The sequence below is a fragment of the Myxine glutinosa genome, chromosome 10 (genome assembly GCF_964187855.1).
Source record: "Myxine glutinosa chromosome 10, kmMyxGlut1.1, whole genome shotgun sequence".
In the NCBI taxonomy this organism is placed as follows: Eukaryota; Metazoa; Chordata; class Myxini; order Myxiniformes; family Myxinidae; genus Myxine; species Myxine glutinosa.
Genome location: NC_136270.1, coordinates 84,236,489 through 84,256,955, shown reverse-complemented (window position 1 = coordinate 84,256,955; position 20,467 = coordinate 84,236,489). Strand labels below are relative to the sequence as shown.

At 45.0% G+C, this 20,467-nt stretch overlaps 1 protein-coding gene across 4 annotated transcripts in view; it reads left to right on the top strand.

Annotated features, from left to right (window-relative positions):
* LOC137415117 (nucleosome-remodeling factor subunit BPTF) overlaps positions 1–20,467 on the top strand; it is a 239,283-nt gene that overhangs the window by 208,558 nt on the left and 10,258 nt on the right. For all 4 annotated transcript variants that reach the window (XM_078785831.1, XM_078785829.1, XM_078785830.1 and 1 more), the window contains 10 exons: positions 12–186; positions 456–589; positions 704–886; positions 988–1,167; positions 3,607–3,692; positions 3,802–4,027; positions 4,141–4,352; positions 4,498–4,671; positions 4,834–5,026; positions 9,711–9,795. In XM_078785831.1, coding sequence (XP_078641957.1) covers positions 12–186; positions 456–589; positions 704–886; positions 988–1,167; positions 3,607–3,692; positions 3,802–4,027; positions 4,141–4,352; positions 4,498–4,671; positions 4,834–5,026; positions 9,711–9,795 — 1,648 coding nt within the window. The remainder of the gene's footprint in view (positions 1–11; positions 187–455; positions 590–703; positions 887–987; positions 1,168–3,606; positions 3,693–3,801; positions 4,028–4,140; positions 4,353–4,497; positions 4,672–4,833; positions 5,027–9,710; positions 9,796–20,467) is intronic.

The following is a 20,467-nucleotide window of genomic DNA, read 5'->3' as shown; positions in this document are numbered from 1 at the left end:
TGTGTGTACAGTCCACTGGGCAGGGACTGAAGGTTATAGTTCAAGGCCAGGGACAAACTCAGGGGCAACTCCAGCTCATCCCACGAGGAGTGACTATTATTCCAGGACCTGGCCAGCAGCTCATGCAGGCAGCTATGCCCGATGGGACAATACAGCGATTCCTCTTCACGCCTGGCTCCACACCTGGTACTCAGACCATTTTCAGACACATACCTGACACCCTTTAAGGCAGTATTTATTAAAAATAAAAAAGTGTAAATAATGCTAATGAGAGAAATTTGTCCTATTAACATTTTTAAATTTCTGTCTATGAAAGAGGAGTACCAACATTTTGGGTTTGTTTGACAACCGTACCATGGTTACATGGTGAATCACTGCCCTTTTATGAAATGTATGTCCTCATTATCTGATGGAAGGAAGGCTTCCCATCTGATTCTGTGTTGTATGGGTTTCAGCCATCATAGAGCAGTCCTCTGTCGTAGCCTCCACTTCAACTGCTGCATTGCCATCACAGCCCAAAGTGCAACCCGCAAGCCAACCAGCAACGGTCCTCTCTCAACCCAGCACTCCGCAGCAACCCTCAACACAGGTGCAGCAGTCGCTGACTCACATGACGAATGCATAACTTTCCTTATCCAAGATAACTTTATTTCAAAATAATCCACATCGTTTAATCAATCCTAAATACTTGGTGATCTTACAGATTTTATCAAACTCGGGACAAGAAGTTTCCACAGGGACATCAGCAGTAGCGCCTGCACAACCATGTGCAACAACCCTGTCTACAACGAGCCTGCTGTCAAGTCCCCAGAAGGTGCAAGTGCAGACATCTCCGGTCTTGCCTTCTGTCACGACTCCGACCCCCACCACCACGGCGTCTGCACAGGTGAGTCATTCTACTACTGATAACGTGTCGGTACATCTACACACATTTGCCAGCGGTCCAAAAAGGACTGGACTAATACGGCACGTCTATCTTAAACCCAGTCCGTACAGAACGTCGTGAGTGTACAGGCACCAAGTGTGCAGGAGCAGCTGCAACGGATCCAGCAGATGCAGGTGCAGCGGCACATGCAGCAACAGCAGCGACGGCTTGCCATGGAGGCACGCAAAGCAGCAGAAACCCCGCCCGCCCCACCATCGACTCAGGCCGAAATACAGAAGCAGGTGCCTTGCATTACTCCCTGTACCATTAACGGTGGCTTACTAATGGATTCATAATTCATGAGGCCATGTGTGATTTAAAGCTGGCTCTGTTAAGGGGCTCATCATTGTATCAACTATTGACATCTATCTATAATTCCAGTAATCTCTGTCTGTACGTTTGTACGTTTGTCTGTCTGTGACCGCTGTTTCTCGACAACCACGGGTCCGATATACTTTTAACTTGCCAGGTATATTGCTGGGGACCCGAGGATGTGCCTTTTCAAGGTTTCATATTAATCGGACAATTACTTACCGAGCTATGTCCAAAAAACGATTCAACCAATCAGAGAGCAGCGAACGATCGCGTGTGCCGAACGTGGCGGGCACACTCTGCCTCGGATGGCACATTTGAGAGCGTATTCATTTATTTCACGTTTGCAAACTATGTTGGCGTTAAACTATGTTTTACAACTAATAAAAACGAATTTGCGATTCATTCGCTTTCCTGCGCGTTTGTGCACGCGATGGCGATTTCTTTACCAAACTCCGGAAGCCGTTCGCTTTGGACCAAACCATTGCATGTAAATAGAGGGGGGGGATTGTCACCACTCGCAAGCCGTTCGCTTTGGACCAAACCATTTCATGTAAATAGAGGGGGGGGATATAATTTTAGATATAGATATAGTACGGGCATGCCCTAGTTAATTAATAAAGGGGAATTGGAGGGAACAATTGTAAGGTATTGTCACGTGATTCCCCAGGTGAACACCACAGGGATCACGGATAGCCAAATCAAGCTTTTAACTCCGAGGCGACTGAACAAATGCGGATTTTACTATATGCGCCGGAGGAAGAAAGGGGAGGGTCAAGATGAAGCTTACCTGTGGTCCCTTCCACCATTCCCGAACCTGCAGAAATAACTCGAACAAAGACGGGTTTAAAATGTACAAGGAAAATAACAAAAGGATTTATTAAAAGAATGCCAGGACAAAGAAAAGCGCAATGATAAATAAATTTCCTATATGGAGCGCTCCCGCACACAGAACCAAACACAGACAAATGGGATGGAAGAACTGGAATGAAAATAAAGATCTGTGATTTATTGTGCACTTAACTCAATCGGCTGGTCTCGTCAGTCTGCGAATGGCCTCGGAGGAACACGCCTTGGCGCAAAGTCCATGCACGGAACCAGGCCTCGAGCGCGCAAACCCGAGCGTTCGTCCATGCGTCATTCCTCGTTCGCAGCTCTTCGTTCGCAACTCGGCCTCTTCACAATCCCCAGCAAGGTCTCGGCACACTACCGCCCGCACCGAGATCCAGAACATGAAGACAAGAGGGGAGAATCGTCAGCGCTCAACCGTCTCTCTCCACATCCAGCACAAGAAGCACGAGAAGGCCCAAGAGAAGAGGGGGAAGAGGGAGAATCCTGGCCGGACGCTGTTTTTACGTCCCACCTCTGACATCATTGGCTTTTCTCTTCCAATCGGCGTGTTGCTTCTTGCTGCGGCCTTCCTGTTGGTCAACTCTCACCCGATCACTGCCCTTCTGGACGTGGCCTGCTTGACCTTTGTGGTGATGTAGCTGGTGGTATCCCATCGGCAGTGCTCAGAACTGGCTTCCGGTTGGTTTTATTATTATTATTTAATGTGCTTTAATTGCCATTCTCACTAATGGCTATTGCGGTGCCATAAGGGACAAAGGATCAATCACATGGGGAACGACGAACAGGGGAGTAGTTAACATAATCTCTATAACTAGTTAACATGCCCCATTCCTCGTAATGGGGACAAATATACAACTTCATCCAACATTCGGGCTAAACAGGTCCTCTACTTATTACATGGTGGTGGTTCTTCTTTTTCACGACATTCGGATCATGTTACCTACATAAATCTACCTGACTCTACTTATCAATACCCCACCGACATCACAGTATTATATGTAGGATTATTTATATCTCTAAAACAAAAGTAGCTCTAAGACTGTGTAAACCTTTATTTGACTAATACATTTTGCTTGGAGGGGTGTTGATTGCCACGACATCTAATGATCCAACTTGAAGTTTTTTTGCCATATCTCCGTAAGTTTACGTGCCGTATTTCACATTGACATTCAGGAAAGACAGGTAAAAGGCGTTGGATGCCCTCGAAACATTCGAGTATCTTGACTTCACAGTGGCTCACCTATCAGTGAATGAATGATTTTGTTCGTCTGTTGTGGCTCAATGATTTTGAGTCCCAACTGTCACAAAAACTTTTGCCCCATACTCGAGCTATTAGAATAGATCATAACCTGGAAAAATATTTTGGTCTTTATATCTTGGAAATATTTTGGAAGTCAAAAAAAGATTTTTATTATGCCTTGAAGCTAATCATGAGAATTGTAAGAGCTGAGAGCTCCTGCAGAATATTTTTACCCTGTGTCCTCACAAGGCCAATGCAGCGTTTTTTAATTGAACAGGTTGTACAAAAGCAGAGCGCCGTTATTGAGCAGCTTAAGGCGAAGACGCGAGCAACATCCCCAACGGAACGCGAGGAGGCTCAGAGGTATGGAGTATCCACATATGACGTATTCAGAAAATCATGATGCTTGTTTTCTTTCTGCCTGCCGTCTATGCCTTACGTACTTGCGCTCCCTCTTCCTTGCATCATTTAGGCTGCTCGTCTGCAACCAGGTGTTGAAGTCGTTGCTTGATCGCATTGATCGCGATGAGCGTCAGGCACAGAAGAAGCGGAAACGTGAAGAGAGCGTGGAGCAAAAGCGAAGCAAAGTGGCATCAGGACGTCTTGCAGGTTTGCTCTTTAAACACAAAGAGCAGTTGAAGTCTGAAATCCTGAAAAAGAGAGCTCTACTTGAAAAGGACCTGCAGGCTGAGGTTCAGGTGACTTAGTGCATTGACCTTATGACCTTTAAGACATTTCAATTTTTTTTAGTGAAGTGCTTGGTCGATCATGCACCTCATCTTTTCCTTACGAATCACTGGGTTACCTGCAGGAGGAGCTCAAGCAGGATTTGAAGCGGTTGAAGAAAGAAAGGGTGAGCATGGCTACCATGCCTGGCATCGGGCAGAAGCGAAGACGTGAGCCTGAGCTCCGAGATCAAGGCAGCAGGACTAAGCACAAGAAGATGATCAACACAGCAACTCGTGATAGCAAACGTGACAACAAGCTCTATTGCATTTGCAAAACAACTTACGATCCGTCCAGGTACTTCCCTGCCATTGATTCTGCTTTGTTATAATTATGCTTTGCAGGACATTATGGTCAAGGTGAAATTCTGCCATTTGTTAAGGCGGAAGCATTGAGGAATTATTGACAAGGATTTAAGGTTTTTTGACTCTCCTTGCTGCAGGTTTTACATCGGCTGTGACCTTTGCACAAACTGGTTCCACGGGGATTGCGTGGGAGTAACCGATCGGGATGCGGAGGCCATGGATGAGTACGTGTGTGACGAGTGCCGTCATGCACAGGAAGGAAGCAGTGAGGAGCTCTACTGCATCTGCCAGACGCCTTATGACGAGTCCCAGTATGATCCGTTCTACTATTGTAGTGGTTTTATTAGCTTGATGTATTCACGCATTTTTTTCATAGTCACATAATCACAAAAGAACTTCAACCAAATGGACAGCACGATTTTTATACCATAACACGGTTTCCCCCATTTCCTTGCTTCTCTCAAACGAAAAAGGTTCTACATCGGCTGCGATCACTGTCAGAACTGGTTCCACGGGCGTTGCGTGGGCGTGCTGCAGAGCGAAGCAGAATTCATCGACGAGTACATCTGCCCAAACTGCCAGTCGGCTGCAGATGTCATGACAGCGCTAAGCCCTCTCTCCGAACGTGACTACGAAAACCTCCGTCGCATCCTTCGCTCCATGCAGGTGATTTACGTGACGACGAGCTATTGGTCGCTTAATGGTTACTCGACCCTGTTGCTTAGCTTGCTGGTTCGAGAAATATTTGTTTGCAGTAATATTGCAAAAATTCAACATGACTTTGCTGTCTCCCTCTATCCCTCCTTTTTATTGTTTTAACCTCACTCATTGTCATATATTGCTGACTCAGAAGTCTGAAGTATCATCTCAACTCAAAGGAACTTCACTCCTAACTCTCATTTTATTGTGTATGTTTCTTGAAACCTATATCCTTGTCTGTAACCTCAAGCATGTTCTACTTTTGGACAATAATGTGGAGGAAGAAGGATGCATTTGGGGATTTGGGGATCAAAGGGGGAGGGGAGGGTTCGAGAGTACAGAGGTTATCCTGTATTCCTTTCTCTCTCCCCATCCAACCCGACTTTTGGAGTTGCAATGCCAGAGCCCAGTTTTATCAACCATTAATAGGTAAAATCACACGTTTTAATGCGTGATAATTATTGGCTGAATCTGATACTGACGTAACCCATCCGTTTGTAATTTCTCAAAACTACCACTGAATATCATCAAAATGTCAATGATTTCACAAATATCGTTTTATCAGGTGCTAGGTGATGAGATTAGCTCACTGCAGCAATAGACGGGTCAATATACTGCCTGACCCCAAAAAAATTGCAAATTTTTGTTTTATGCTTATTTCTAGTAGTTTATGAAGTGGAAGACAACATATTAAAAGTTGGACAATTTTGACGCATGGGAAAGTCCCTCAGTGACGTCAGAAAACAAGATGGCTGCCGGCAGATAAAACGTAAAAAAAATTGACTGATAATCATCAGACCACTAACAATTTAAAGTTAATTTTGCACCAATATTTGTATTATGATCGTTGCTGGTAGTTTATGCAGTGCTAATCCTGAGACCATTCGCAATTTAAAGTAAATATTTGCACAAATATATGTTCTTTGATTGTTTCTGCCAGTCTATGACATGGAAAGCCACATATAAAAAATTGGACAATTTTGACACATGTGGAAGTACCATATGCCTTCTAGTCTTAGATTCCAGTTTCATCGTCCTCCTCCTCCTCCTCTATGTCTGGTTCAACACTCATATTGTCACAGTTGCTGTCCTGGCAATGTCCACATGCACTGGTGCACTCTAATCCATGCTTCCTACATGAACACCTTAGTGTTTTGCACCCCCCTGAACAGTTGCAGTGAATCATCTGAAGTAGTATGTCTGGAGCAGGGCTTTTGTCTGTCATCACTGGAACAAGTTTTCCTCCTTCTACCTTCCATCCCCACTCCGTTGGCTCCATTCCACAACAAAGGCCCATCCATTCCATTACCTGGTAATAGGTCCGCAGAGAATGAAACTTGCAGGCAGCGGATGTGGGTGGCAGTCTTTCAGGAGTGACAAATGCCTTAGCCCTTGCAACCTTTTTGCAGAGAATGTTGTATCTGATCGATGCCAATGAGTCGTTCTGATTTGCTTTAAACAATGCCACCATTGCTCTGCAGCCTGCAGTTTCAATAACATCCTGACTCTGCTGTGGTTTACAGAACACCTTTGAGCTGTCTATCAGTTCCTTTTCTTTCTTGATGATTCTTTGAAACCCTGACTTCTTTCCAATCCCAAAGACACGAGACGTTGCGTCACAGCCAGTTAATGCATGAAGGAACAATATATCTCTGCAGGCTGCATTTCCAAGTATCTGCTGAAGGACTTTGATATTGTAGACATTTGATTTTGCCTTGTCAGAACGGAAATAGAGTTCAATGCAGTTTGTCTCCACCATATAGAAGAGCAGGAGGAGAAGGAGATCTGTATCTTCTCCAATGAGGGTTGTAGATCTGGAAGCCGCATTTGCGACGGCCGCTTTTGCAATCTCAACATCAGCATCTCCCTCTGCTTGGATCACCTCACAGCCTTCCTTGTGCAACACCTCTATAATCAACAGTATCATTGCCTGCTTGTTTGACTCATTCGACAGAAAGTCCTCCTTTTTCCCAACAAATTTTGTTGACTCCGTAATGTTAACCTTGGTGGCATTCTTGTTTCTATTCCGACGTTGATGAGAACAGTCCTTTGTGCTTGGCCCAGCCTCATAACCATCAAACACAACAGTAGCTTTGCCATAGTGTCGTACTGTAAATGAGGCATATTCATCTGCAATGGAACTGTAGGTGAATCCCTCTGTCCACTTTAAGCGGTGAATAAGTGATCCCCCGTCAAGAACATAGTGATCTGTTCCTGGAACTGTCTGGTTGACAGCATTGTCAGATTTGGTTGTAGCATAATTCCTTATTGCCTCCGCCAACTGTGGTTTATCTGGCTGGCGCAGGATGTTTTTTGCCTCAAAAAGAGACATTGGGTATGGGCAGAGTTCATATTTCATCACTTCACCTATCTGGAGATCTCCCGTCTGTGACACCACTAAGAACCTCTCGATTAGTAACGCTGGATCTATTGTGCGGTCCTCAGCAACTTTGACTGCCCTGCTGAATGCAAGTGTCTTGGCTTTAGAACTCCTTTTGTGTGAATAGGAGTAAGCTGGGTGATCATCCATCTTCTTGACAATGTCACTACCTACTTTGAATAGGTCATGAACATTGACATCCTCATTTGCAGTAACCCCTGTGATGATATTGCGCAATGACTTGTCATCAGAAAATGGTGTGAAGCTGTCCAGTTTTTCGGCAACTTTGCCACGATCAGCTTCATCTCGACTCACCCTCTGCCATGAATATAGATTCACCATATCGTTTTTTAAGCTGTTCCTTCATGTATTGGTTCCCATATGCATTGGATTCACTATCGCCCAGGTATTGTTCCATTCTAGCCACGAGGTCTGTAATTGTTAACTGTTCCTCATCATTGTCTTCAAGAAAAGAGCACACCTTATCGAAAGCCTCATTCTGGTCACTGTCCTTAGGCCTTCCCATTTTTCGTCTCTTGTTTGACTCAGTCGGCTTGAACCGTTGTGGAATGTCTCGCATTGTGCGGAAATTAATGTTGCAGGACTTGTGGTACACACAGTCAGCTGCATGGAGATCACCCTCAAAATATTCAATGCGGCCTTGAACAGCAAGGGCCCATTCATCGCTCCTTGTTTTGCAATGAACTGATATAGTTTTAACAAATGCGTCAGTCTTCACGTAGCCAAAACTGGCTGTTTCTGCATGGCCTCGCTTTGGGCCCTCTTCCTTAACTTCAGTGCCGCAGAAAAGGCAATGTGTTTTACTGTCATATGGTCCCAGGGAAATGCGAGCACTCCTCTTGACTGATGGACCTGATTCCGCATGATCCTTCTTGGTTAAAGCAATGTCCTTTTTGTTTATGTGATTCACTCGGCATGATTTGTGAACACTGGTACCAGCTAGAATTCTGATGTCAACACCCCTTTCGGCACTTGCACGGTTGATGCCTTCTGCTCCTTTCTCACGAACTGATACTGTTTCCTCACAGTCCAATCTGGCATAAACCTTTGGCATAAAGGGCAGGTCTCTTTACCATATAAAGAGTTCATTTTCTATCTCTGAAAATACAAAAATGAGATCTTTTAGAAGCATGCAGTCAATTTACATTGGCCATATACATTGAATGCCATCAGAGCATTCTCCGCCCCTGAAACTGAGATATTTATGTAAGATATATATTAGGAGGAAACATACTATGGAATAATCTGCATAGTGGTCATCCCATTGCTTTCTGCATCTGAAATGAATTATATACAAGGGCTCTGTTGCTTAGTCACAAGGTGCACCAGGAAAAGATATGTATAGTCCAGAAGAAAAACATACTGATAGAACCCCCCCCCCCCTTCCCCCAATCAACTGGTCCCATTCCTATTAAATAAATATGCATCCCCACAACTCTAGAACCTGGAAAATAAATACCATCATACACTACAGTTGTAGGAGTACAAAATACATGTAGAATATATGGGGCAATTGTATGCATAGGCCTACCTGTCTTTTTGCTACTGCCTTGGCCTTGGTTGTATTGTACTGTATCTCCTTGGTTGTATTGTATTGTATCTCCAATGTTTACCATACAACGCTGTCCAATTGAGTCCTAATTAGGTGTAATTAACTCATTCATGTGGAGTTGTTACTCAGTCAAGCTGCACAACTACCAGTGAGGAATTAGGTCATTAGCCTACATGCTGGGAGGTCATATTGTTAAAGACATGTGTCAGGTAGCAGATGTAAACATTGTTAAAGACACGAAACAAGTGTTATAAAATGTTGCCTTTGCAGCTGGTCTCAGTGGAACAAATTAATTTATATAAACAAAAAGAAACAAAAATAAAAAACCAAAGACGTTTTCGACGTAGTGAATCGTGCATGGTTTTGTGAAATTTTTATCATGTCAAAAATTTTTACTTTCCCATGGTCCATTTCTGTCCAACTTTTGATATGTTCCTAAGTAAGTCTTAAAATATAAGGAAATGCAATAAAACTAAAATTTGCAATTTTTTTGGGGTACGGCTGTTCTGGTTGTATATTGACCCGTCTACAAGAGCAGCCCTCATTTTACATATACAGCACATTTGTAGTCGACCATAACTGTGGAATGTTTTCCAGTAACATTTCCTTGAAAATTCTCATAGTGCAGATCTGTGGTTGAAACTGTTCCAGTGCTGTACATTCCTTTTTGATGCAAAGCGTGAGTGGATTTCTTTCAGTTGCACAAGATGGCCTGGCCTTTCCTTGAGCCTGTGGATGAAGATGAGGCCCCAGGATATTATGACGTCATCAAGGAACCGATGGGTGTGTTTTGTGCCTTTGATCAGTTACGTGTGTGTGTGTGTGTGTGTGTGTGTGTGTGTGTGTGTGTGTGTGTGTGTGTGTGTGTGTGTGTGTGTGTGTGTGTGTCAATTGTGCGGCAATTGTGCGGCAATTGTGCTTTGTCAGTGGTTTTGCTTTAAACTGAATGAGCGATATAACGTGAAGTATGAAATTATTTTTAACCAGAATAATTTCAACAAAATTTTTTTTTTTTAAATGCTACTCTGGCTGATGAAAGAGCCACCAATTGTCCAATCAATATTGCCATATTGTGTGCCAAAGTTGGACATTTTGCTCATCTCTTTCGGTTTTTATTCTTAAGCAAACATAACCAGTGATATAAGGCTCAGGTGGAGGCTTCTCTATAAATCACATCCAGTAGTACAAAGACGAGTGAACATCAGTGTACTTTCACATGAATTACAAGGACATTGATAGATTTAATGGACAGATATATATATATCGTGAAGTATATATATATATATATCTTCATATATGTATATATATATATATATACACAGACTTGGCATTTAATATGGAATATTTTTTTTGTGGGGGTGAACTTACTTTTCAAGATGACTTAGAACCAAAAGTTCATTGGAATTATGTTGAAATTATTCTAGATTTTGTTAATGTGACCTTTAAAAGAAACAAAAACCACATTTGACATTTCGAAGCAAATAAATTGATCCTTGAAAGTGATGTAAACTGATATCGAACTCAATTCACGGACAGTACTGTGTTAAACTTCTGTGCGTTTTCCAGAAGTATCTCTTTATTTTGCACATTAGCCAATTTTTTTTTCAACAAAAACAAAAGTTAAATTACGACTGGGATTACGGACAGTAAAATTACAGTTCAGTACTTCGTGTAACCCCCACGAGCATTCAGGAGAGCACGTACACGTCGAGGCATGCTGTTCATGAGATTTGCCAAGGTTTGGACAGGAATCGCTTGCCATGCAGTGACAATAGTCGGCTGCAATTCACGCACAGAGGTCGGCTGTTGGTCCAAGTGGTCGATTTAACGCGTTAATTCTGCCCACAAGTTCTCGATCTGATTCATATCCGGGGACATGGCAGGCCACTCCATATGCTCTACACCACGGTCAGCAAGAATGTGTTGGATCATGCGAGCACGATGAGGCCGTGCATTGTCATCTTGGAACACAAAGTTTCCTCGAAAGGCTGCACAAGCAAATGGAAGCAATGTTTCTTCCAGAATGGCTCTGTACTTGAACTGGTTCAGGTTTCCATTCAGAACAACCAGGTCAGTTTTGCCCCCTTCATGAAAAGCAGCCCAAACGGTCACCCCACCACCTCCAGCTTGGACTCTTGGCACTATACAATCTTTCTTGTAGGCTTCATGCACTTGTCTGCGCACTCGGACGCAGCCATCTTGATGATAGACCAGAAATCTAGACTCGTCACTGAAGATCACGTGATTCCAGTGTCCTGGCTGCCATTGACGGTGCTCTCTGGCCCACTGCAATCGGCGCTGGCGGTGTTGTCTGGTCAGACGTGGCTTTCTCAGGGGACGCCTGGCACGATAGCCTGCTTGAACCAGTCGATGGTCGACTAGCCTTCTGGATACAGGCATATTTGTCAGTTGCTGCCACTCAGCCCTAAGCCGATTAGCTGACTTGGTACGGCCATTGCGGACTAACCAGTGCAGCTGGCGATCATCCCTCCTTGTGGTTCTGCGGGGACGTCCTGGCCTCGGTATTGGAGTAGGGACACCCCTCTGAGCATTTCGTTTCAGGATCTTTGACACCTGACCTTGAGTGATGCGATACTGCCGAGCAATAGCACGCTGTTTCATGCCGGAATTTCGTAAAGGCACCACTCCATGAAAAACAGCATTGTCGAGTTGACGGACCATCTCCAGAGGAAGCGGCAATAACTTTTGTAGACGTGCAGCAGTTGTTTTCCACTAATACAGAACGCAACAACCCTTATATACCTGACTGTGAAGCCAATCATCAAATGTACCTGTCCGTACATTTTGTCACGCCACCTTTGATATAATCCTGTTGTTGACTTCTTGCTGCGACAGACAATCAGTGACATGGTTCTTTTAACAAATAAATCACCAAAGTGTAAAAGAAACTCACCAGATTGATATACTGAGTTAAGAAAGTAAACCCAAGTCAAGAAAAAAAAAAATTCCATATTAAATGCCAAGTCTGTATATACACACATATATATATATATATATATATACAGTCACGTGAAAAAGTAAGTACACCCCATGTAAAGTTTTGACTTTTTCAACATATTTCAGCATACAGCTATTTGATCTTCATTTCAACAATATTGACAGATAAAGGTGATATAATATAACAAATATCATGAAACATTTACATTTTGTAGTCCATTGTATTATTTATATAAACATAAATGCAAATTTTGCATGTGGAAAAAGTAAGTACACCCCTGGCTCTAATAGGTGGTATTGCCCCCTTTGGCAGAAACAACCTCAAGTAGGCGTTAGCCTTGCGGTCCCCATGACAATCTTCTCCATCTTGCCCTATTTTCTGCATCTCTCCTTGTTAACCCCCTTGCCCGCATTTCTTCTTCCACCATCTTTAGCCAAGTCTTTCTCGGTCTTCCCCGTCCTCTACTTCCTTCTACATTCATTTCCATCACTCTTCTCAACCAGTCACTTTCATCCTTCCTCAACACATGACCAAACCATCTCAATCTGTTTCTCTTCACAGCATCAATCACAGGCTCTATTCCCATCATTTTTCGCAATTCATCATTTGTCTTCCTCTCTCTCTCAATGATACTCCACACATCCATCGAACCATTTGCATTTCCTCCCTTTCCAACCTTCGTTGCTGCTCTACGTTCATTACCCATGTCTCGCTCCCATAAATCATAACACTTCTCACACATGCAGCATACACCTTTCCCTTCAGCTTCAACGACACTCCCCTCCTTATCAGCACGCCACTCAGTTCCCGAAACTTCTTCCATGCACATCTCACTCTAGCAACCGTTGCCGAGTCTGATCCACCTTCTCCATTCAGCATGATCATTGATGAATACCAGAAATAGAACAGTGCCCAGAACACTACCTTGGGGAACTCCAGCCAGAACAGGAAGGGGAGATTAGAGAAATCCATTCAGGGCCACACGTTGCCTACGACCAGAGAGGAAGTCCGCAAGCCATGAGTGGAGATTTCCATGAATACCATAGGAGGAGAGTGTGGTGAGCAGAGTTGGGTGCCAGACCGTATCGAAGGCATGTGATATGTCAAGTGAGACAGCTCTGATTTCCTGTTTGGCATTGAGGACCTCCATCCATTGTTGAGACAGCAGAAGCAACATGTCCAGAGTAGAATGACCTGGTCTGAATCCAAATTGATGATCAGAGATCAAGCCATTGGAGAAGAGGAAGGATTTGATATCCGAAGCAATGATGGATTCCATGACTTTGCTGATAATTGGAAGCAGGCTGGTTGGTCTGTAGTTGCAAGGATCTGTTGTTGCACCTTTTTTGTGTAAAGTGGTAATGTTTGCTGATTTCCAAGATGCTGGCAGATGACCTTGAGCAAAAGAGAGGGTGAAAAGAACAGAGAGAGGGTGAGATAGAGCGGCAGAGCAGGATTTTACGACCCGTGGGCTGATGCTGTCTGGTCCAGTTGCAGAATCAGAGTCGAGGTTTGATAAAAACTTCACCTTGTCAGGAAAAAAGGACACAGAGTCCAGGAGCAGTTGGGTTCGACTGGGAAAGGTGGGAACAGAGAGAGATGGGTTTCGGACACAATATTTTGAGGCAAACACAGAGTTGAGACATTCGGCTTTGTCACGTGCGGTGTCAACTGTGTAGCCATTTGAGGTAATGGAGGGGATGGAGGGGGAACAAACACCAGAAACAATCCTCTCCAAGAATTTCTGTCGCTCAAGCTTTTGGGTCTCACTATCTGCCATGATCTTTCTTGGGAAAACCACATTTCCAAGCTGGCCTCCAAAGCCAGTCTGGCTTTCTGGGCACTGGGCATCCTCCGTCGTGCGAAGTCCTTCCTTGGCACACCTGAGCTCCTCACCACATACAAGGCTTTCATCCGCAGCTCAATGGAACACTGTTCCCCCCTCTGGGCTGGTGCTCCTGCCTCACGCCTAGCTCGGCTTCACGCTGTTGCAACCAAAGCTTTCAGAATCATTGGAAACTCCTGCAATGAAGTTAACTCCGAGGGCCTTTCACTCACTCACCGCAGGCAGGTTGGTGGTCTTTCTGTCTTCTACCGACTCCTCTCCGGCCTTGCTCCCCCAGCTCTCTCTGTGCTCTGTCCCCCCAATATTCCTTCAGGTCGCACAAGATCTGCCTGCAACCCTCTTATGGTTAAACTGCCAAAATCTAGGCTCTCTGCTCACCTTCACTCTTTCATTCCCCTTTTCTCCCACCTCTGGAACAAACTCCCCCACTCCCTTCAATCCCACTCCTCCCTCCAGGTCTTTAAAACAGCTGTTCACCACCATCTCTTATCTTCCCCCATCCAAAACCTTGATCTTTTCTACCCCTGCTAATTCACCTGATACATTTTTTTTCTTTTTTTTTTTTGAAATTCCAACTTCTTTCCTGGAAGTCCTTGCAGTGTTCATATGTTTCATACTTCTCCCACCTCCCCCAAAGCCCTCCCCCTCCCACATTTCTCCCGATGTCCCTGCTCTCAAATGTTGTGTTTGTGTCCTTCCCCCTCTCTCCCCATCTTCTCTGCCGCTCCCCTTATTTTTTGTGTTTTGTGTGTCGGTTTGACTTTTTGTGTGATTAATGTTTGCTCTTTCACGAGCCTCGATCTTGTATACAAAAAAAAAAAAAAAAAAAAAAAAAAACGGATTTGACCAGACACCACCAGGATTTGGAGAAAGGAGACAGGTTTGAGAGTTCAATCTTGAGTGCGGAGAGATAGTGCTTCCTGGCACTCCTGAGGGTAGACAGTAGACACACACTTGTTTCGAGCTTGGTGGAAGGAACTGAGATTACCTTCGGTTGGATTTGCCTTCCAAGAGGCAAAGGCAAGTTGTTTCAGGGCAACTGCCTCACCACATGATTCAGTGTACCATGGACGGGAGGAAGGGTAAGACAACTGAAGACGAGATGGGATAAATCTATGCATGAGAGAGAGCAGTTTGCTTTGGAAGAATTCCCAGGATGAATTGATGTCAGAGGCAGTGGAGATGGGAGACCAGTCCAGATGATTGATGGCTGCTTGCAGACCGTGCCAGTCGGCCTGAGTGAAATGCCAGACTCGTTGGCGCTGAGGAGGCTCTCTGAGAATGGCCAGAGAGATGTCCACTTTAACAAGCACATGATCATAAGAACCGATTGGAGCAGAAGAAGAGCAGCAGACATTTGCAGGGAAGTTAGTCATAACCAAGTCCAGAAGAGAAGATACTCCATTGACTGAGATCCGGGTTGGGAAATTGACAGATTGTGTCAGTCCTAATGAGTCGCAGATGTCCTTTGCTGAGGTGCCATGGCTGGTGAGAGATGAACCCACACCCAGCCAGCTGGCATGATGACAGTTGAAGTCGCCACATATGAGGAAGAGAGAGTTTGGAAGAGTTGATAGAAGTTGGTCCATGTTGTCCGACAGCGAAATGTAAATGGAGTCATCACTGTTTGGAGGACGGTACAGAACACATATGAACAAAAGGTGAGAGCGGAGAGGAAGCCATAGCCAGAGGTACTCCTGGGGGTGGGGTGGAGAGAGGGCAGTGCAGGGAGAGTGAGGAAGAGCGTTTTTGATAAAGATAGCCACCCCACCACCAGGACGAGGCTCAGGTCTATCGTACCGGAGGAGGGAGTAACCAGGAAGAGATATTAAGGAATCGGAGACATCTTGAAGGAGGAAAGTTTCTGTTAAGCAGATCAAGTCTGGATTGTCCGAAGCAACCTGAATGGAGAGATCAATCAGGTTTGAGCGAAGTCCCCGGATGTTTGAGGTCCATACCGTTAATGAGGAGAGAGGGGGAGCATTGGGTGCAGGACAGTGGAGGGGAGGGGTAGGGTCAGATGAAGGGTGAGAGGGGGAGGGAGGAAGAGCAGTTGATAGTGTGTCAGAGATTACAGAAGAGTTACAAGAAAGGGAAGGATGAGGAGGACGAAAGGTTTGATGGTGATGGGATGAGGCACAGTGAGGGGTTGTTTGAGGGGGGGCAGAGGAAAGTAGAAGGTTGGGGGAGGTGGAGGTATGACATAGAAGGGAGACGAAGTGGGGAGGAGGCAGCTTAGAGAAGGAGGTGGGAGGAGGGAGAATTTGGTATGGATGGTTGGGGGGGAGATTTGAAGGGGAGGGGTTGGGGGAGAGTTTTGAATGGGAGGGGCAAGGGGGGAGTTTAGGAGGGGAGGGGCAAGGGGGAATGTAGGAGGCGATGAGCAAGGGGGGAGTTTAGGAGGGGAGGGGCAAGGGGGGAGATTTGGAGGGGAGGGGCAAGGGGGGACATTTGGAGGGGAGGGGCAAGGGGGGAGTTTAGGAGGGGAGGGGCAAGGGGGAATGTAGGAGGCGATGAGCAAGGGGGGAGTTTAGGAGGGGAGGGGCAAATGGGGAGAAGTGGAGGGGAGGGGCAAGGGGGGAGTTTAGAAAGTGGATGATTCATGAAAGATGAACATCTATCTATAATTCCAGTAATCTCTGTGTGTATGTATGTATGTATGTATGTATGTATGTATGTATGTATGTATGTTTGTCTGTGACCGCTGTTTCTCGACAACCACGGGTCCGATATACTTGAAACTTGCCAGGTATATTGCTGGGGACCCGAGGATGTGCCTTTTCAAGGTTTCATATTAATCGGACAAGTAGTTACCGATCTATGTCCAAAAAACGATTCAACCAATCAGAGAGCAGCGAGTTATCACGTGTGCCGAACGTGGCGAACAGACTCTGCCTCGGACGGCACATTTGAGAGCGTATTCATTTATTTCACGTTGGCAAACTATGTTGGCGTTAAACTATGTTTTAAAACTAATTAAAACTAATTTGCGATTCTTTCGCTTTCCTGCGCGTTTGTGCACGCTATGGCGATTTCTTTACCAAACTCCGCAAGCCGTTCGCTTTGGACCAAACCATTTCATGTAAATAGAGGGGGGGGATTGTCACCGTACTCGCAAGCCGTTCGCTTTGGACCAAACCATTTCATGTAAATAGAGGGGGGGGATATAATTTTAGATATATATATAGTACGGGCATGCCCTAGTATATAACAAATTGGGTTTGTTGTGATTTTCAAGTTAGCGATCCGTTTAAGAACGATGGAGGAAGGGTGGAATGAATGAGTTTAGAGCATGGAGTGATTTGGAATCATAAGAGATTGAATATTTTTTTGAAATGGAATGAGTTGAAGAGGAAATTGAAAGGAGCCTTTTAAATAAGAAGAAAAACACCGTGTTGTAATAAACCACTGAATAAAACACTGAAGGGGAAAGTTTAAACATATTTAAACAGAACTGTGAAGAACAATCTTATATTCACAAAAATACCAATGGGGAGAGGAAGCCTAGAGGGACGACCACGAGTCACTTTAACAGGGCAAAAGGTGGGAGGCAAGGGGAAAATGGGGGCGGGGCGAGACAGCGCACGTGGGCAGAGGCAAAAGCACACGATGGGACAAAAGCACACGAGGAGTAAGGGAAATAAAAGTTTGTTTTTTTGGGTGGGGGGGGGGGGGGGGTGTTGGGGTTACAACGTGAGACAAATAGTACATGTTTGGTGAAGTTTGGGGGAGAAGGGAAAATCAAAAAACCTAGCAAAACCAGCGAAGGAAGAAACAAACTTCGACGGGGGAAGCCTGAGTCTGCAAGGCCTCACACACTGCGCGGCAAACAAACGATTAATTTATGAAAGATAAACACCGAGAAACATCCAAGGGACACACTATAAGTTCACATGCCGAAAGATAAAATACAGTTCCGACAAAATACAATTGTGAACAGACAACTTTGAAAACGTGGAGACCGTGTGGAGCTTCGAAAATTCGTGACGTCGTCTCGAGATCTCGCGAGATGATCAAGCAATTAAGCAATTAATCCAGAATATAAAATGGAACTGTGATCGCCGATGACGGCAAATGGCGACTCGTATAATCGCATGGATAAATTAAATATTAATTCACCCTTGTCCACACGATAGGGGGTCTTTTTGTCCCCCCGTCGCACCGCGGAGCGAAAGTGGGACTATGGTTTTCCCCTCCGTCCGTACGTGCGTTGAACCTTGTGAGCGGAATATCTTGAAAAATAAATGAACTACGAACTTTTAATCCTGTGTGTGGGTGTATCGAGGCATAAGGAAGAACGCTATTGAAAATTGGGTCGCCACGTCAAAATCCAAGATGGCCGCCACCATATATATGTCTGAACCTTGTGAGTGAAATATACAACAACACACAACATGCATTTTAAGGCCATTTTCCCTGCAAGAGCGGGGGTTAGCCTTGCGGTCCCCATGACAATCTTTTCCATTTTGCCCCTATTTTCTGCATCTCTCCTTGTTAACCCCTTGCCCGCATTTCTTCTTCCACCATCTTTGGCCAAGTCTTTCTCGGTCTTCCCCGTCCTCTACTTCCTTCCACATTCATTTCCATCACTCTTCTCAACCAGTCACTTTCATCCTTCCTCAACACATGACCAAACCATCTCAACCTGTTCCTCTTCACAACATCAATCACAGGCTCTATTCCCATCATTTTTCGCAATTCATCATTTGTATTCCTCTCTCTCAACGACACTCCACACATCCACCGAACCATTCGCATTTCCACCCTTTCCAACCTTCGTTGCTGCTCTACGTTCATTACCCATGTCTCGCTCCATAAATCATAACACTTCTCACACATGCAGCATACACCTTTCCCTTCAGCTTCAACGACACTCCCCTCCTCATCAGCACGCCACTCAGTTCCTGAAAACTTCTTCCATGCACATCTCACTCTAGCAACCGTTGCCGAGTCTGATCCACCTTCTCCATTCAGCATGTCTCCGAGGTAACAAAATGTTTTCACACTTTCCAGCTTCAGGCCGTCTCCAAGATCCAACTCAACATTTCCTCCATCTGCAGCTCCCTCTGTGCACACCTTACAGTTGAATGTAGCTGCCACACTGGTTAATGACCCTCTCAGACCACGACATTTTTGATGAACCCACTCAGCGCAAATTGTACATTGAATGGAGTTAACTCCGACACCCTTCCTGCACACAGCGCATGGCCACTTCCCAGTTCTTTCCACCTCACCACATGCTTTACCACTTGCCATCACCTTCGTCTTTCCTATATTCACCTTCAGACCTTTTGTCTCCATACATTCCTTCCACTTGTTCATCTTTTCCTTCAGTCCATCCATTCTTTCCGCAATCAACACCAGATCATCTGCATACAACAACTCCCACGGTAAACCCTCCTTTACGTTCTGAGCCAGCACCTCCATCACAGCTACAAATAGTAGTGGACTTCATACCGACCCCTGATGCACTCCCACCTTCACCTCAAACTCACCACTGTTCCCGTCCTTCGTCCTTACAGCTGTGCATGCTCTTTTGTACATTGCCATCACTACTCTGATCAACCATTCCTCCACTCCTAACTTCCTCATTGCCCATGTCAATACTTTGCGTGGAACCCTATCGAATGCTTTCTCCAGATCAACAAACCCAAGAAACAACTTCTTCCTCTTCTCCATGTATTTCTTCTCCATGTTCTCAAAACCGCAACTATATATTATATATGTTATATATATATATATAAAACAGTTTTGTGTGTGTGTGTGTGTGTGTGTGTGTGTGTGTGTGTGTGTGTGTGTGTGTGTGTTTAATGTTACCGATAGACTCCTAAACGGAGAGGCTTACGTGCTTGATATTTGGCATAGACATGGCCATTTAGCCTGGAAGAACATGGCTGACCTAAAAAAAAATATTTCATAATATTTTTTTTACCATATTTTTTACCTCAGCGCATTTCAGCGAGGAATATTATGCACGGAATCTGAGGCGGTGGCAGAGCAGCGCGCTGATTCGCTCAGAGCGATCACGTGATGTTCCTTGCCGCATAAAACTCAGTTACGCGTTCGCACGTATTTCAGAGCGAAAAGCGATTGCGTTTTTTCACATTTCAGCGAGGAACATTGCCATTCACACCACATAGGTTTTTTTTCCTTTCATCTTCATGAGATCCATATTTTTTATTCATATTTACCTCAGGGCATTTCAGCGAGGAATATTATACACGGAATCTGAGCAGGTGGCAGAGCAGCGCGCTGATTCGCTCAGAACGATCACGTGATGTTCCTTGCCGCCATAAACTCACAGTTACGCGTTCGCACATAATTCACACGTTCAAATCAAACGAGATCCGCGAAGCGAGGTGGTCGAGTCGTGCTAACCAAGATGGCGACACGGCGGCTTCACTTTTCACGGAGTATGAGCGTTCTATATATTTTCAATTCAGTGCGCTCAACTCGCTCACGTACTTGATTTGTGGCATAGACATGGCCATTGGGCCTTCACGGTGTAATTTGTGCGAGGCTTTTGTCCGCGTGAGCTTGAGTCGAGAGGGCGAATGTACGGGTTGGGATTGTATGGGTCTCCCTTCCCCCGCCGGCAACGCCGGTACTGGAGGTGTCACAGGATCGGTGAGTCTCCAAAATCCGCTTCG